The following is a 17,399-nucleotide window of genomic DNA, read 5'->3' as shown; positions in this document are numbered from 1 at the left end:
GATGAGATTGTTGACAAATTTTGATGATATTTACCTTCACTGCTGTGAGTCGGGTTATCTCATTCCCCATACGATCAACAAGGACAGGAAGACATGCAGGCAACTCTTTTTGTAGGTTATCACCAAAAGTTGAAATGACAAGACCCATGCAAGAAATAGCGCACTCCTTAACCTCCTGAAAAGAGATCTCTATAAGATAACCTACAAGAAATTGGATAAAACGCTTGCGGTCCAGAGCATAACTGACCTGATCTTGATCTTGGTTTGCTAGACGTGCCAAGATGGCATTATAGATTGGATGGACATAAGGTTTGAAATCAAAATTGCATGCCTGCATGCAAAACAAATCATGTCAATAATAGTTTGTTAAAGATTTCCCAACCAAAAATGAAATGAAACAATCATAACCTGAAAACTTGGGCGTACAACACGAACAAGCTCTCCGCAGACTCTTAATGCCTCAGCTGTAACTTTGTAATAGCGCTCACTTACAGCAGATAAAACAGGACTAGAGAGTGCCTGGAACAGCATTTTTTGTAAGACTTTAAAAAAAATCAACACAGAAATTTATGCAACCTCTTTTAAGCAATCCACACATAAAGCAAAGTAGATTGAAAAGGAAAGGAAGTACGTTGACTCCAAATTAGCATTCGTGACTAATATCATTGTCAAAACATGCAGAACAAGGGTGGTCTTTTTAACTATCATGTTAAAACTTGAAGTTATCAGATAAAATTGGAAAAATCACAGGCAAGTTCCAGAAAGTCTTCACATGCTTGAAAAACCAAAGGCACTTTTGAAATTGTTTCCAGTCCACACATGATATGGCAACTAAAGCAAATAAACAGAAAGGACACTGCAGGATTAAACACCTCACATGCACCCATTTCCCTTGTCTTGTTCCCTGAGTAACTATTGATAAAAGCAGTTGCTTATAAAGCTACTATTCATGAACCATGTGACTTGATCACTCAGCATATGATAAGGTTTTCCACTAAAATGATAGACGTGGATGGGAAATAGATGTTTAACCAAAATCATATTTTTTATTCCATTTTATTAAAAAAAAATTATACACATCATAAAACAATCATATATTTTTTATTACCTCTACCAGTGTTTAGATTTATTTTTTTCTAAATATTATAAAAGAATCTAGAAAATAATGAAATTCATAATCAGACTTAATTTTCAGAAATACGAGCATTGCGTGTGTAGTCTCAAATTAAAGCTTCTATAGGGCATTTCTGTTACTCGTTGATGCAGGTGAATGAGAAGTTTGGATCAACCTCTTTGACCTACGATATTACATACTACAGCAAGACACATTTTATTTTCTTAGTAATATTGTCATATTTATGAGTAGAAGAAGATTTCTGGTAAACTGTCTTCAAGTAGCTTCAAACAAGAGTGGTCCCTTTGAAGACGGAATCTGTGCTTCGGCAATCCAGATAGTTGATCTGATGATCTAAGATTTCTGGTAAACTGTCTTCAAGTAACTTCAAACAAGAGTGGCCCTTTTGAAGATGGGGTCCATGGTTCAGCAATCCAGATAGTTGATCTGATTATCTGCACTGTAAATGGGAAATGCCCTAACATTTCGTACACTGGAAGACCTGAACATCCAAGATTTGTTTTATTAATTCAATGTTTCACTGTAGCCATTTTTTTGCCTAACCAGTGGGTTAAGATCTTACAACTGGGATCACCGATGGGAATCCTCCATTTACAGTGAAGCCAATCAAATCAATGGTCTGGATCACCAAAAATCATGAATGCTGTACAGAATGGCGTGATGCAGGACATCATATACACCCAATGGCACGGGACTGGATTATTCCTCCATAAAGATAATAGACTCACATAATTGAAGCAAAGTAGGTCTTTGTGTCACATAAGAGAAACATCAGGCATCACAAGATGAAGTCAACGAAGAAACAACATTTTCCAGGAGTACAATGTTTAGTGGAAGTGTATCAAGTTCTAGGTCATCTAATCTAAAAGAATCACAATACAGATACACAGTAAATAGATGAGGCATAAAACATTTTAGATAAGATGATCAGTTTTCAGATAGAAAATCAACAAAAGGGAGCTCCCTTAAATGCAGACTGTTAGCTCAAAACTAGCTTCCTTGGGTAACCATCAACAGATTATTCAATTCATCATGGAAAAGAATTTCCCTTTTAGCCTGTAAATTAATGTTGATGAAGAGTTTCTAACATTGCATTGAAAAAATATAAAACCGACCTCTTCAAGTACTACAGCAAATGACAGAATAGCTGAAATAAAATGTTTCCAGAGAATAGTTAAAATGCAGCATTGACCTCAAGAGCAGACACTTCCATACTAGATAGGATGAAGTTTTCCTAGTTACCTTGATGTAGGGGTGAAAGACGGAAGGTGAATGTGAAGCCATAACTAGTCTTGTAAAAATAAGAGCCTCTATTTTTAAATTTGAGGTAGAAGATTTGTCCTGGGAAACACTCAAGGTCAAACAGAAGGGATCAGAATGTCAATAGAATATTGAAAAGGCAAAAAAGACATCAACCATTAAAACAAGAATGTTTAACTTACGTTTAATGCCTTCTCAATTCCAGATATCAGAGATCCTATCTGGTCAGCAAGGCAGTCCGGTAAGACAACTACTAGTTCTTTTAAAACTGAAAATGCACCAACCTGCACAAGAGATTAGAAAAATAGTTATAGAAGTGGTCGCCATAATGAGCAAACAAATAAAATTGGATGTAGTCCTACCTTAGTCTTGATGGACTTTTCACGCAACTGCCTATTTATAGACTTAACAATTTTTGGTACTTCTTGTTTCAACAACCATAGAGGGCTGCAACATATAAAAGATAGTATCAGCTTCTTTATCCATTCCTTTCCAACAAAACGAAAAGGTAAATAACAAATCAATCTTGAATTTTCTCTCTTTTTCATTTATTGAAACAAATATCAAACTTGAAAGTTATACAAACTGCTGAAAACTACTCAGTTCACCAATCAAACTCGACAATGAATTTTGTGCTTTGTTGATTCTCTATGCTCCACAATGAAAAGTTTTAGGAAGATCATTTACAAATCCATCATCCTACTTCATAAGAATGTCTGACTTGTTTGGATTTTCTTGGGTTGTAATTGAGTCACTGGCTGAGCGGCTCTTTTGTTTGTAGTCTGTTCTTCCTTTCTGTTTGTGTGGCCTTTGTTTTCCTGTGCCTTTAATAAAATTCATCATCTTTCACCAAAAAAAAAAAAAAAAAGAACGTCTGACCAATCCAAATCAAACCATGGACAGCTTGTAGATGGTCTCCAGCAGGATATTTACAATGCAGGCCAAAGAGAATGAGAATGGTTAAACATCATTCAATTATAAACTTTGCTGATCAAGAATCTATTTAAGATCGCATAACATTACTGCAATATGAATGTTCAAAAAAACTATAATGCAATACGGTCACGAGGCTTCCAGTCTATCCCTTAGAGATCAGGTGCTTCCCAATGTCCTTTGTATTACAGCACTAGTCAAGCAACCCTTCATATCATCATCTTCAATTAGAATATAGCGAGCAAAAAGTAGCAGGAAACCAATGTCACCAAAAAGGCAGGAAATGTAGTAAGTTCTGGTTCTCAGTCGAATGGCAATTTAATGTGTGCAATGTTTTTTTTTGTTTGGAGAGAGAGAGAGAGAGAGAGAGAGAGAGAGAGAGAGAGAGAGAGATACCTGAATTTTTTATTAAAAGAGCATAGATGAGTTATCTAAACCAAGATTACACACACAAAACCAATGAATCAAAGGGGCTAAATCATAATTAGAAAGGACCTCAATAGAGACAGTGCAGTCCATGACATCCAACTTCCCCCTTCTGAACACTTCATCTAGCAATCTACTCTATTTCGGAAACATCTATTGCTCCAGTCTGCCCAAATAGGCCGCCTGGCCAAAAGAGAGATTCCACAGACTGCAGGCTCCGACCTCTATTGGACACTGCATAACTAAGCAGAACTGGAAAAGATTGAACAAGTAATCACACAATGCTCTGGCAAAGCCACAGTGCATAAACATGTGATTAATCAATTCCACGTCCTTCATGCACATGAAGCAGTGCAATGTGGTGAATGCATCTTGAAAATGTTGAACACTTGGTCTATCGTATACAAATTCCAAAGAGAGCCTCAGAGGAAGCACCAGCAAGTAATCACGAGAACTCTATAGGCTGAAAAAGAATTGTTATGGCTTATACTAGCAGGGAAATGGCGACAAATTGCATCACTATGCCAATGCACACTATCTAAATGAGATGGTCTCAAGTAAAATCCAGTTTTGCTTTGTTTTTGTCCTTGAGGGGTTGTGTGATGAGACAGGATGTATCAATTCTCCAGCATGTTGTCAACCATGGAATAAAAGCAAAAGATCCTTGCAACACCATGAGAAGCTATCCAATTAAATAATTTTATTAGTGCATAACATGAGCATGACCATTAGTTCAGTGGTAATGAAGCTGACTTTTATTTATTTATTTATTTTGAATGGCATAATGAAACTATCATTGGTTATGGCAAAAGATCAATAAGATCGCTCTTGCAAATTTTAAAAAAGAAAAATTAGAAGAAGCAGCATCCACTTGCCTCAACTCATTTATGTCAGCTTGTCCCTTTGTAACATTTCCAGTTTGGCGGAGCAGCTCAATGAATGTGTTGAACACGTCCATCTAGAGAAAACAATGCGAGTTAAATAATAAACAAGATAAGAAAGAAAACATATTCAGAGAAGCATGCTAGCTTATATAAGATTCACCTTAACATTTTCTTCCCTTTCTTTAAACCTTTCAATCAGCTTAGGGCAAGCCTGCACAACAAGGGGCATATATATATTATCTTTGAATCAGAGAGAGAGAGAGAGAGAGAGAGAGAGCATCATTCAAGGTAGCACCATTTTCAAAACGGCAGTGACTTCTCTTTACAGAGAGACTTGTGTGTGTGTGTGTGTTTCATTCAAGGACAAGACTCCATAGCACTTCACAATTTTCGAAATGGTTGTGACTTGACCCATTTACCTGTGCACACATGCATGCCAATAGTTTGCTAACCGGGCTGGTCAACCATGTACAGCAGTAGTTTGATAACTGATCTGGTCAACCATGTATGGCCATAGTCTGTAGAATGAGTTGCCAATCCTGGACTCAAGTTCAACTGAACCAACCAAGTCCGGTCTGGTCATGGAGCGGCTGGGTCAGGAAAACTAGGTGTGCGCATTATAACTCTCCTGAACCAACCAGGCCAGGTCAGTTGAAGAAGAAGAGACCTGCCCAATCAACCCACTAGTCCTGGGTTGGAGGTACCCGATGACAGACCGAGTCTGAGTTTGTGTGTATGGGAATCTAGAACTCCCAAAATGTGGGGCAAATTGTGGATGGAGAACCTCGAAAGTCACACTTGATTGAGCAATCCCAATCAACCAATTATTGGCTATTATCTTTCAAAAAATAAAAAATAAATTTACTGGCTATTAAATGGATGGTTAAAATGTAAAAGAATAAGTGGTCCAAACTCAGCAGGCAAATCAGATGGTTACAATCTTCTACTCATTGTGATTTTAAGTTATGCTCCATCACGATATGGCGGTAAGTTATGGTTTTACAAGTACAACCATGCTATGTGTAAAGTGGATGTGTCCCCGCCATTTTTTAAATGCTGGTAAACCATCATAAGAGTCCAGCAATTCATTCAGAAAAAAAAAAAGACTACCAGAACTGTGAAAATTGCATGGTCTTAAATAACAGATTTGGTATGGGCGTACAGGCCACCGCCATTTTTAAAATGCTGGCGAATCATCAAAGGAGTCCAACCCCTCATTCGGAAATAAAAAAGGACTATCAGAGGTGAAAATTGCATGGTCTTAAAAAACACATACAGTATGGCCATATTGGCCCCACCTGATATGGGATACAGGGGTAAATCAGCCACTGAAAAAGTGCGCCATAACAGCCCACTTCGGATGATATGACCATAAAGACCCCTCTTGAGTAGTATTCAGCGAATCAAAGTGGGATGGACTTTTTCAGGAAAAGGCCTAGGTTTGATCTCATGATTCATTGAAGAATTCTACTCAAATTTAGTGATTTAATCCATGTGCCATTTGAAGAATTCTACTCAAATCTTATGATTTGATCCATGCACCACAAATTCTACTCAAATCTTATGTTGCCCAGATTTGAAGATATCAAGCTCTCTTCAATCCCATTTGCCATAGGGCCTGTTTTTTAACACCGGGAAAAAAAAAAGAAGAAAACCACATGTAATGGGGAACCCAGAAAACGCTCCGCCTTAAGTGATGTTTGTTTATTCGAGACCTAGAAAGTGCTCCGTGATTTCTCCTGAATTTTTTCGGCAAAGGAGGTCTTGCTTAACGGTGAATACAAAATGCGCTCCATGAATTCTTCTTTTTAAAAAATGCTTCCAAATTTACCCCTACACATGTCGTCAAAGAGATTTTCTCTCTCCGGAATAGATTGTGTAATGCATAACCCAACTTTTAACTCGTGAAACTTCTCTGGACCTACCATGATTTATGTGTTAGATCCACACCGTCCATCAACTTTACTAGATAATTCTAGAGCATGAGCCCAGAAAATGAGGAACATCCAAAGTTCCAGTGTACCACACCATTGAAAGCAGTGGGAACTAAATGACTACTGTTGAAACCTTCCTAGGGTCCACTGTGAGGTTTATTTGCTATCTAACCTCTTCATAAGGTTACACAGACCTGGATGAAGGGAAAACACAAATAGCAGCCCGTTTAGAACTTTTTGTGGCCCCAAGAAGTTTTCAACGGTAGGTGCCCAACTCCCACTATTTCCTGCAGTGTGGCTCACTTGAGACTTAGATCCACCTCATTTTTTCTCTCATACACTAAAATGATATGGAAAATTGGATGGACGGTGTGGATTTGACACATACATCATGATGTGGTCCACGGAAGTTTCACATGTCAACGGTTTTGGTTTTCTTCTCTCTGCCTCCGAAAGTGCTGCAAAACAGAATTTCTTTATGTTTGAAATTATCGGGGGCCCGTTGTCAAGCGTTGTCGGGCCCATTGTGATGTATTTGTTTTATATGCACGATCTCCATTCGTTTGCTGAATATGACACATACATCATGATGGGGCCCACGAAAGTTTCACATGTCAACGGTTTCAGTTTTCTTCTCTCTACCCGAAATGTGCTACAAAACAGAATTTCTTCATGTTTGAAATTTATGTTGGCCCATTGTGGGGCGTTGCCAGGCCCATTGTGATGTATTTTTTTTATATCCACGTCATCCATTCGTTTTACCGGCTAATTTTATGGAATGGGACAAATTTTGAAGTAGATCCTGATCTCATGTGGACCACACCACAGGACACGGTGGTAATTGAATGTCCACCATAATAAACTTCTTGTGGGGGCCACAAAACCTTTGGATCAAGCTGATATTTGTGTTTTCTGTTTATCCAGGTTTGTGTGACCTTATCAACAGGTTGGATGGCAAACACACATTATGGCGGGCCCTCGAAATCTTTTAATGGTGGACGTTCAATGACCATTGTTTCCATGTTGTGTGCTCCACTTGAGACTTGCATCTGCCTCATTTTTGGGCTCGTGACCTGAAATAATTATCCAAAATGGATGGACGGCATGGATAAAACATATACATCATGATGGGGCCAATGGAGCACCATCAGTTCTGATAGACAATCCGCGTTCGTATGGGAATCACAAGGGTTTCTCCGGGAATCCCTCCAGTGGGAGGGGATTAGGTGAGACCCCGGCCTCACTCAAGACGATGCGGCCCTTACCGTGAGGCCCGCCTTGATTTATGTATTTTGCATCCACGTTGTTCATTCGTTTTTTCATATCATTTTAAGGCATTATCCCAAAAATGATGTAGATCCAATTATCAGGTGAACCATACCATAGGAAACTGTGGTGATTATGATTAAACATCCAACCATTAAAAACTTCTTAAGGCGAACATTAATGTTTCCGTAGTGTTTATTTGCCATCCGATCTGTTGATAAGGTTATGGGAGCATGGATGAATGGAAAATAAAAAACAAATATATGCTTGATCCAAAACTTTCGTGGCCCATTAATGGTCAATCACCACTATTTCCGATGGTATGGTCCACCTGATAGTTGGATATGTTCCATTTTTTGTATAATGCCCTAAAATGATGTGGAAAAACAGATTGGAGCGGATACGGAATACATACATGAAGGAAGGGCCCACTGTAAGGGCCACACCATCTTGGGTGAGTTCGGGGTCTCACCTAATCTGCTCCCGTCTCAAGTGAGGGGATGGTTTAGGTGGTTCCACAGATCCACTGAGATCATGAGATCCCTAATTGTGGGGCCCACTGTGATGTATGTTCCTTACATCCACACCGTCCATCCACTTTGATAGCTCATTATTAGGCGTGATCCAAAAAATGAAGTAGATCCAAATCTTAAGTTGACCATACCACAGGAAACAATTGTGATTGAATTCCCACCATTCAAAACTCCAAGGGGGGCACCAGAATGTTTATTTGCCATCCAACCCGTTGATAAGGTCATAAAGACCTAGATGAAGAGACCACACAAATATCAACTTGATCCAAAACTTCTGCGGCTTAGGAAAAGTTTGTAATGGTCGATTACCACTGTTTCATGTATAATGGTCCACTTAAGATTTGGATACGCTTCATTTTTTGAATCATACCCTAAAATGAGTTTTCAAAATGGATGGACAGCGTGGATATAGAGCACATACATCATGGTGGGTCCCACAGTCACAGGTCCCACCAACCTTAGTGGATCCAAGCATCCACCGAAGCCACGTCGACTCATGGACTTCCAGCTGGGAATCGAATTAGGTGAGACCCCTGACTCACCCAAGACGGTGCAGCTTATTTGAAAAAATAAACCCTTCATAATGTAAAATATCTCCAAACAGGAGATAAGGGCAAATGTGTCAAATTAACATATTTCAAACATTAGAGACATTTATTAACAAACACATTGTTTTAGATTCCGTACTTAATTTTCAAACTTCGGCACTTCTTTCAAATGGTTACCAAACTGGTTTTTGGGCTTCTGATTCAGACTTCCAATTCATATTGCAGATTCAGGCTTCAGACTTCAGATTTAACAAACGGAAGGGGAGTTGAAGGGCAAAACAGTTCGAATCTAGAGATAAAGGCAAGGAAAAAATAATTGATACTGGGCATTCAGCGATCGATCATGAAGAAGGGGAGTGGAACCAAGTTCAATTGAGAAGACGGAATCGGATTCCGATGGGTAATGGTCGTAGGAAAAATGCTTCTTACCCAACCCTTTTCGTTAAAGGTTACCCTCACGGATGGTTTCCCATTAATCATAAGAAGGTTTTTGGTCGGGTGGGTGCAGTGATGGATGTGGTAATGCCCCGAGACAAAGAAAGCGGAGAATATCGCGATTTCGCTTTAATCCGCATGAGTAGTGAAGAAGAGTTGGCAAGAGCGGTTGAAATGCTTCATGGAGACAACTTCGATGGCAGAAAACTGTTAGTGCAAAGGGCCATATTCAGACCTGAATCTCCTACCTATCCACCTACCCTCAAGCGTCCTTCTCTTAAGCCTAACCTCCTCTCCAAACCCCAACAACAGAATCTCCTACCAAGTCCAGCCGGTATACATACTGCCTCCTTACAAGGTCATTCATTCAAAGACGCTCTTGTCCACGAAAGCAGTAGCCCTAAGGAGCCTCCTTCAATCCCTCCGGTGATGGAGGAATCCCTGACTGTTCCGCTCCATCAGGGCCATAAGGAGGATGTTGACGATTCATCGAATTGTACAATCACAGTAGAACAAGGGAAATTCGAAAAAAACAGAGCAGAACTCGCCAAATCTGCAGTGATTATCACAAAAGAAAGAGCCACTATAACAATGGTTAAGGAGTGGATTACAGAAAATACGGGATTTCAATATGGGAACTCCGATTTCAAACTCCTGCGACATAACGCTCTTTGGGTCAGAGTATGTCCGGGCCTCAATCCAGACTTGCTAAAGACGATAGGGAATATACAGACATCAGGTTCGGTTGCCAAGATCGTGCTGTGGGACAAATTCTCTATTTTCGGAAAAGAAAATGTCTAGATCCTCATATGGGATGTCCCATTGGAATTTTGGTATGATGAATTTCTCATATTGGCTGCTTCAAGCTTGGGCTTCCTTCTTGAAATGGATCCTAAAACTCAGTTAGGGGTCGAACTAGGTGTTATTAGAGCCAAGGTAAGGAGGAAGAAAGGCACCCCTCTTCCCGCTCACATACGAGTTAAGGTGGACAATCGGATCATCATGCTTCCGGTTTAAAAGGAAACTCCTGATTCCGATTATCTCAGGTGGGGAGATGTCTGGAGATCCAGGGACCTCACGAGCTTCTTGCCGGAGCAGATCCAGGTGAACCGTGGAGAAGAAGGTGCTCAATCGTCGTGCTCCAGCGGAGCACCATTGCAGCCTGCTGTCAGATCGTTTGCAATCGTATTCTGTTGCGACAAACATCCGTCAACTTCAGAGACACGCAGCAGCTCCCCGCTCGCTCCCTCATTCCGCATCGCAAACGCCTCCTTTTCCGTAGGCGAGAAGCTTCGGCAGCCTCCTGAGATTTTGACAAGTGTAAGGAACGCTACAGTTTCTTCTCGGATGGACAATCCAGCGGAGATGGTGCAGCCACGTAATTAGCCCCTTTTTCATCTCCCGATAAGCTTTAATGATGACACCTCATCGATCGCCTCCTCTCGACACGTGCCTGCTGCTTTTCCTGAAGAACTCATCAAAGCCGTCCACATAGATGCCCAAGCGTCAACTCCAAGACTTCTCTCAATGAAATCGGGCCAGTGGAAGCGGGTCCGTTTATGACCCGAATCCGTCTTTCCCCTAACAAATGGACCTCTCTTAAAGTATCCAAACCTGTTCCCCTCAATCCCAGTCCATTACGCAATGCTTTCCCACCCCTGAGACCCGATTTAACCCATACCCGCGTTAAATTTCCACCCCATATTCTATCCTCATCCTTCCGCTACCACGACCCAACTCCCATGAAGGAAGATCCTTCCCGAGGGGAATTATTGGAGAGTCTCTTTTCAGAGTCACGGGGCGTTTCATCCAGTCCTTCGTCTCCAGTCAGCTCAACATCCCAAAGACAGGATTGGGCAGATCTGGGACCCTTAACGTTGTTCCAAGAGGAGTGTCCTAGCGATGTCATAATTGCAGAACCTCTCCAGATGTGTGCAGAAATCCCCCATCAACAACAAGAAGACGATATGATGGTGTCTACGGAAAGCAAAAGCCGAGAGGAAATCTTCGATGAAATACAAAACAAGAGATGGATTAGGGATGCAGTCGGCCATGTTGGTCGGTCACTGAGCTTATCATTTGGCAACAAGTCAGAAGACTACACTGTCCTTTTACAAAACATTGAAAACAGTTAAAGACCCCTTTCCCCATTAAAAACTCTGTCTAAACCAGCCAATCGCGCCTCCAGTAACAGAGAGCTCCTCAGCCTTCAATCTCATTCGGCAAAAACATCCGCGTCTAATTCCAGACACGGATGGAAGGGTGCTCAGGGCAGCTGGTTCCTCAATGAAAATCCTCTCTTGGAATGTTCGAGGGGTTGGCTCCAAGCAAAAGCGGATTCTGATTAAGGAATCCATCAGGAGAAAGAATCCGGATGTCTTATGCCTTCAAGAAACCAAAGTTCCCATTTTCTCTGATAGACTCCTGGCTACACTATGGTACGCCAACGACACCAATTATGTGACTCAGGATGCAGATGGCTCATCGGGAGGTATCCTCATTGCCTGGAAATCGTCAAAGTGGGACTTGCTGACTTCGTTTACAAGTGTTTTTTCGGCAGTAATCATTCTCCAAGATAAGTCCTCCAATTTTCGCTGCCTTATTGTCATTGTTTATGGCCCTAACGACGATTTTGTTAGGCCGAATTTTTGAGACAAACTGACTATTACTATACAGTCATTTTCAAGTCCATGTTGCTATGTGGGTGACTTCAACGTGGTTCGTTTTGCCGAGGAACATTCCCGTATAAGGAGAACGAATCCGGCCATGCTTGCTTTCTCAAATTGGATCTAGCATCATGAACTGGTTGATCTCCCGCTATCTGGTGCCAAATTCACCTGGTCTAATGAGAGCAAAACCCCAATTCAATCCAGACTTGACAGGTTTCTTCTATCCACGGACTGGATCGAGGCATTTCCATCTGTATGTCAAACTGCTCTCCCCAGAACGACCTCCGACCATTGTCCGATTCTCCTCTCACTGGAAGACGAAAACTAGGTCCCGAAACTGTTCATATTCAATTTTTCCTGGCTCGCAATTGATGGCTTCAAACAAAGAATTGAGGAGTGGTGGTCATCCTTTCAGGTGGACGGATTTGCGGGTCACAGGCCGATATGCAAACTCAGACTCCTAAAGGAGAAAATTAAAGTTTGGAAGGAAGAAGAATTTCAAAAGAGAGATCTCGAAACCGAAGCGCTATTTTCTGAACTTCAGCAGATTGACTCTAATATTGAAGGCGATGATATCCCTGTGGAAATTCTGTCTAGACGTATCCAGATTATTCAATCCATCTCATCCAGAGCCCTTGAAGATGAATTATCCTAGAAGCTGAAAACGAGAGCGAGGTGGATTTCCGAGGGTGACAAAAACACCAAGTACTTTCATAACATAGCCAACATGAAAGCTCGAGCCAAAGCCATTCTTAGCATGACGGTCAATGGAAGACAGATCGACAATAAAGATGAAATTGCTACCTGCGTGCTTGCTCATTTTAGCTCAGTTCTTTCTTCTGAGGGATGGCATAGACCTCGCCTCGATGGTATTCCATTCCATTCCCTTCAATCTTCGGAAGCGGAGCTGCTGGAAGTCCCTTTCTCTGAAGAAGAAGCTAAAGCGGCGATAACTGCGATGGGAGGAGACAAATCCCCGGGACCTGACGGCTACCCTATGAGTTCTTTCAAACTCTATGGGACACGGTCCATTCAAACATTATGAACTTTCTGCAAGAATTTTACTCCAGGGGCAAGTTATCCAAGGGCCTTGGTGCGTCATTTATTACGCTCCTTCCCAAAGTTGTTGGCACTAACTCATTCTCCGAGTTCAGGCCCATCAGCCGGATCGGCAGTCCTTATAAAATCTTGGCCAAAATTCTGTCTACTAGATTATCGACAGTCATGGGGAAGCTCATCTCCAAATACCAGAATGCTTTCATTAGGGGAAGACAGAACATTGACGGTGCTCTGATAGCAAACGAAGTCCTTCACACATGCCCTAGGTCTGGGAAGAAATGCATTTTTTTCAAATTGGATATCGAGAAGGCATATGATCACGTCGATTGAGAATTTTTATATTACATGTTATGTCGGATGGGTTTTGGAGATAAATGGAAACGGTGGATCAAAGCTTGCGTCGAATCGGCCCACTTCTCTGTCCTATTAAACGGTGTTCCTAAAGGTTTTTTCTGTTCCTCCAGAGGGTTACGTCAAGGTGATCCTCTCTCACCTCTCCTATTCCTGATGATTGGAGAGGCTCTGTCCCAAATGCTCCTCAAGGGTGAAAGTGTTGGCTTCCTCAAAGGAATATCGATGCCAGGTGTGGGTACGCCGATCTCCCACATTCAATTTGCCGATGACACCCTCATCATGGCTAAAGCAGATTCAGATTACATGGAAAATCTGCAGACGACTCTTGAGATGCTTTGAGGCTGTATCAGGATTGAGAATCAATATGGCCAAGTCCAAAGTTTTTGGCGTCAACTGCTCCAATGAGGAGTTATCTTCTTATGCAGAAATCTTTGGCTGTTCGCCCGCCTCGTTCCCCACTTCATTCGTCGGTCTTCCGCTCACGATAGGCCCCCCTCCGAAGTCTATGTGGGACAAAGTGATCGAGAAATTTCAAAAGTTGCTCGCAAGATGGAAATGCCGCTATCTATTTATGGGGGGAAGGCTCACCCTCATTAAAGCGGCGCTGTCCAACATCCCCATTTATTTCATGTCCCTGATCAGATGTCTGTCCTCAGTCCTGGATCGTATTGATAAATTGAGAAGAGACTTTTTATGGTGTGGTAAGGAATCAGAAGAAACTCCACTTGTTGGACTAGAAAGAAGTCTACACCGAGCATTAGAAGCCTAAAGGTAACGAATCGCGCCCTTTTAGGCAAATGGTCTTGGAGGTTGGGATTAGAGACGGACGCTTTATGAAACACGGTGGTCAAAGGAAAATACGGTTCCTCACCTAGGGGTTGGTGGACAAAAGAATCCTCAGTCTACAGAGCCTCGTTTATCTGGAAGGGTATCCTACGCGCTAAGAAGGCAGTGGTTGAGAATATTGGTTTTCAGCTAGGGAACGAAGCTGCAATTAGATTTTGGGACGACCATTGGGTGGGAGATACGGCCCTGAAAAACAGATTCCCTAACATCTATAGCATCGTTGTCAACAAAGATGGTCCGGTTCATTGCTTTTACATACAGTCCGATTCTGGTTTAGTCTGGGAAATAAACTGCAACAGAAATTTGCACGACTGGGAGGTTAGTGAATACGCAATTGCCTTTCTAGTGTGATGTCGATCAGGGAAGAGCCAGATAAAATCTTTTGGAAGAGGGATAAAACCAGCCTTTTCTCGGTTACGTCTCTCTATTCGTTTCTCTCCCCCCCACCTCCCCAACAACCCTTGCTTTCCCTTCCATTTGGAAATACTTGGCTCCCCCCAAGTTTATCTGTTTTGGCTGGCTAGCGGCGAAGAATCGGATGTTAACGATCGACAACTTAAAGAAGAAAGGCATGCAACTCGTCAACATTTGCCTTTGTTGTATGAACAGTGAGGAAATGGTTGATCACTTGTTGGTCCACTATTCGCTCATTTCCCAGATTTGGCTGGACTTCTTTACTAGATTTAATATTAGCGGATGCATTCCTGACTCCGCCTCCTCCATGTTATCATATTGGCACGGGTTTAAATTGGGAAAGAACTAAAGCCGTATCTGGAGAATGGCGATCCTCGCCATCTGGTGGGCTGTTTGGAAGGAGAGGAATGACCGATGCTTCAACAACATTCAATCTTCGACTCAAGCAGTGGGATCTTTTGCCAAAAAACTTCTTATCGAATGGGTGGTTAACGTGTCTAGTCTTAAGGATTGTAATCTTTTGTTTCTAGGCCTGTAAACTTGGTTCTGCTATCTCAGCAGACCTCTTTTGTTCTCTCTTTTTCTTTTAATATCAATCGTTACTTCTTTTAAATTTTATTTTTTTTTTTTAAAAAAAAGGCCCTGACTTGTACCTCAAATAAATCATCCCTTTTTTTTAGCAAGTGGTGCAATTTCAATAGGCAAAATAAGATGATTACTATAATCTGCTCGCCATGCTTTTTGGATGATTCTCCCTCCATAGTTGGGTCATCGGTTTGGGTGGCTTGGATGTTGTACAACCATGCCACGTGTATGGTGTACGAATCACCACCGTTTTTAAAATGTTGGTGAAATATCATAGTAGATCCCAAGTTCCCGATGTTCTAAATGTTAGTGTTGGAAGGCTTCCTCCAAGATCTCAATGTCGAATCACACCATTTACCATTGAGCTACAGGCATGAATGATGCACTCTTTGATAGTGGTGTAATGCCTTGGAAGGCACCTGAGATTTCTTCAACAGTCGCTTTATCTACAGTTACTTTCTGGATAGACATTGGGACTTCTAAAGGAGATTGATCTACAATTTTTCTACTCATAACTTTGTCAATTTTATTTTATTTTTTCCTTTCTTGAAATTGATCCCTAAAATCCTAGAGTCTTTTTTTTTTTCACATGCCCACGCACTCACACCACAATGGGCACTCGAACCCATGACCTCATGTTGAAACTCTTGTGAGTTAACCACTGATCCATAGGGCCGCAGGCCTAAAATTCTACAGTCTTTTTTACTTTTTTCGAACGGCTACTCAAATCCATTATTAACTTCAATCTGTAGGGGCTGTTTGATTTTATAAATTTAAAAAGTCTTTTATTCTGATAGAATCAACTGTAACTGACAGCAATACAACCTATCATTCATTACTTTCAGGGGCTGTTTGATTTTCTAATTGCAGCGGTAAATCAAGGTAAATACGTGTAAATAGTAATTATGACTAATTTCACCTGTTTGAAATATGTGAGGAATTACATCTCGAAAACCGATCCACAAAAACCATGTTACAACCAATTTAAACTTGTGGGCCCCATCATGATATATGTGACTTATCAACACCATCCAACTTTTTTAACAACACATTTTAGGGTACGAGTCCAAAAATGAGGCAAATCCCAAGGTCAAGTGGGCCACACCGTAAGAAATAGTGATTGTAAAGACGTCGGCGGTTAAAAGCTATTTTCTCCCTAGGGCCCACATTGATGTTTATTTGTCATCCAACATGTTCATAAGGTCACAGAGCCATGGACAAAGGGAAAACAAAATTATCAGCTTGATCCAAAACTTCTAAGGCCCTCAAAAAGATTTCAATGGTAGGAGCTCAATTCACATTGTTTCCTACGGTGTGGTCCACTTGAGCTTTAGATCTACCTCATTTTTCGGCTCATGCACTAAAATGAGCTGGCTAATGGGATGAACGGTGTGGATAAGACACATATATCGTGGTGGACCCCACAAATATACGATTTTTTCCTCGAGTGACATGAGAGTGCTATAAATGAAGGCCGCTGTCAATATCACCTCGAAAATGCAACTGGAAATTCAAAGGTAAATAATTATTACCCATTTACCTTGAATTACCACTGCAATTGGGATATCAAACAGCCCCTCAATGTAAACGAAAGGCAAGATACTCAGAGATAATTTTATTAAATACATACCTCCCTGTACAACTTTGAGAGCATCTCTGGACGAGAAACAATAATAGCGGCTAAGCACTTTGCTGCTGCTCTCCGAACCTTCCAGCTGACATCTTCATCATCACTATATTCATCAGCGCTTTCGCTACAAGAATTCCAAAAAGGTTTTTAAAAAACCAGAAATTCAGTTACATGAAGCATACAAGCAGACAAAATACTTGAAATTCTAATGTAAATAATTCAGGAACATACTCATCTTCCTCCTCCTCATGAGTCTCATCATCGGTATCCTCCTCCATGTTATCAGTGAAGTTTGGGTCATAACTCAAAAACTCAAGAGTAAGATGTAAAATGTCATCACAGTAAGAACATATATCCCTGGGACATCTAAGGAGAAAACTCTCCAACGCCTGCAACCAAATTGCTCCATCAGCAGGAATGAGGAAAGGTTCTGGCAAAAACACATGAAAGGCAAGGAAAAGAGAAACAAAACACTGGGGGAAAACTAA

The 17,399-nt window shown here is 41.2% G+C and overlaps 1 protein-coding gene across 2 annotated transcripts in view; it reads right to left on the bottom strand.

Moving 5' to 3' along the window:
- The window catches only part of LOC131242725 (cullin-associated NEDD8-dissociated protein 1), a 62,798-nt gene that overhangs the window by 27,246 nt on the left and 18,153 nt on the right, over positions 1-17,399 (bottom strand). For both annotated transcript variants that reach the window (XM_058241554.1, XM_058241555.1), the window contains exons 8-17: positions 17,143-17,300; positions 16,912-17,035; positions 4,799-4,849; positions 4,630-4,712; positions 2,758-2,842; positions 2,578-2,679; positions 2,378-2,476; positions 409-519; positions 248-331; positions 35-175 (exon numbers count right to left, since the gene is read on the bottom strand). In XM_058241554.1, coding sequence (XP_058097537.1) covers positions 35-175; positions 248-331; positions 409-519; positions 2,378-2,476; positions 2,578-2,679; positions 2,758-2,842; positions 4,630-4,712; positions 4,799-4,849; positions 16,912-17,035; positions 17,143-17,300 — 1,038 coding nt within the window. The remainder of the gene's footprint in view (positions 1-34; positions 176-247; positions 332-408; positions 520-2,377; positions 2,477-2,577; positions 2,680-2,757; positions 2,843-4,629; positions 4,713-4,798; positions 4,850-16,911; positions 17,036-17,142; positions 17,301-17,399) is intronic.

The sequence above is a fragment of the Magnolia sinica genome, chromosome 4 (genome assembly GCF_029962835.1).
Source record: "Magnolia sinica isolate HGM2019 chromosome 4, MsV1, whole genome shotgun sequence".
Lineage (NCBI taxonomy): Eukaryota > Viridiplantae > Streptophyta > Magnoliopsida > Magnoliales > Magnoliaceae > Magnolia > Magnolia sinica.
The sequence above is the reverse complement of the archived record's forward strand: the minus strand, read 5'-3'. Positions and strand labels throughout refer to the sequence as shown.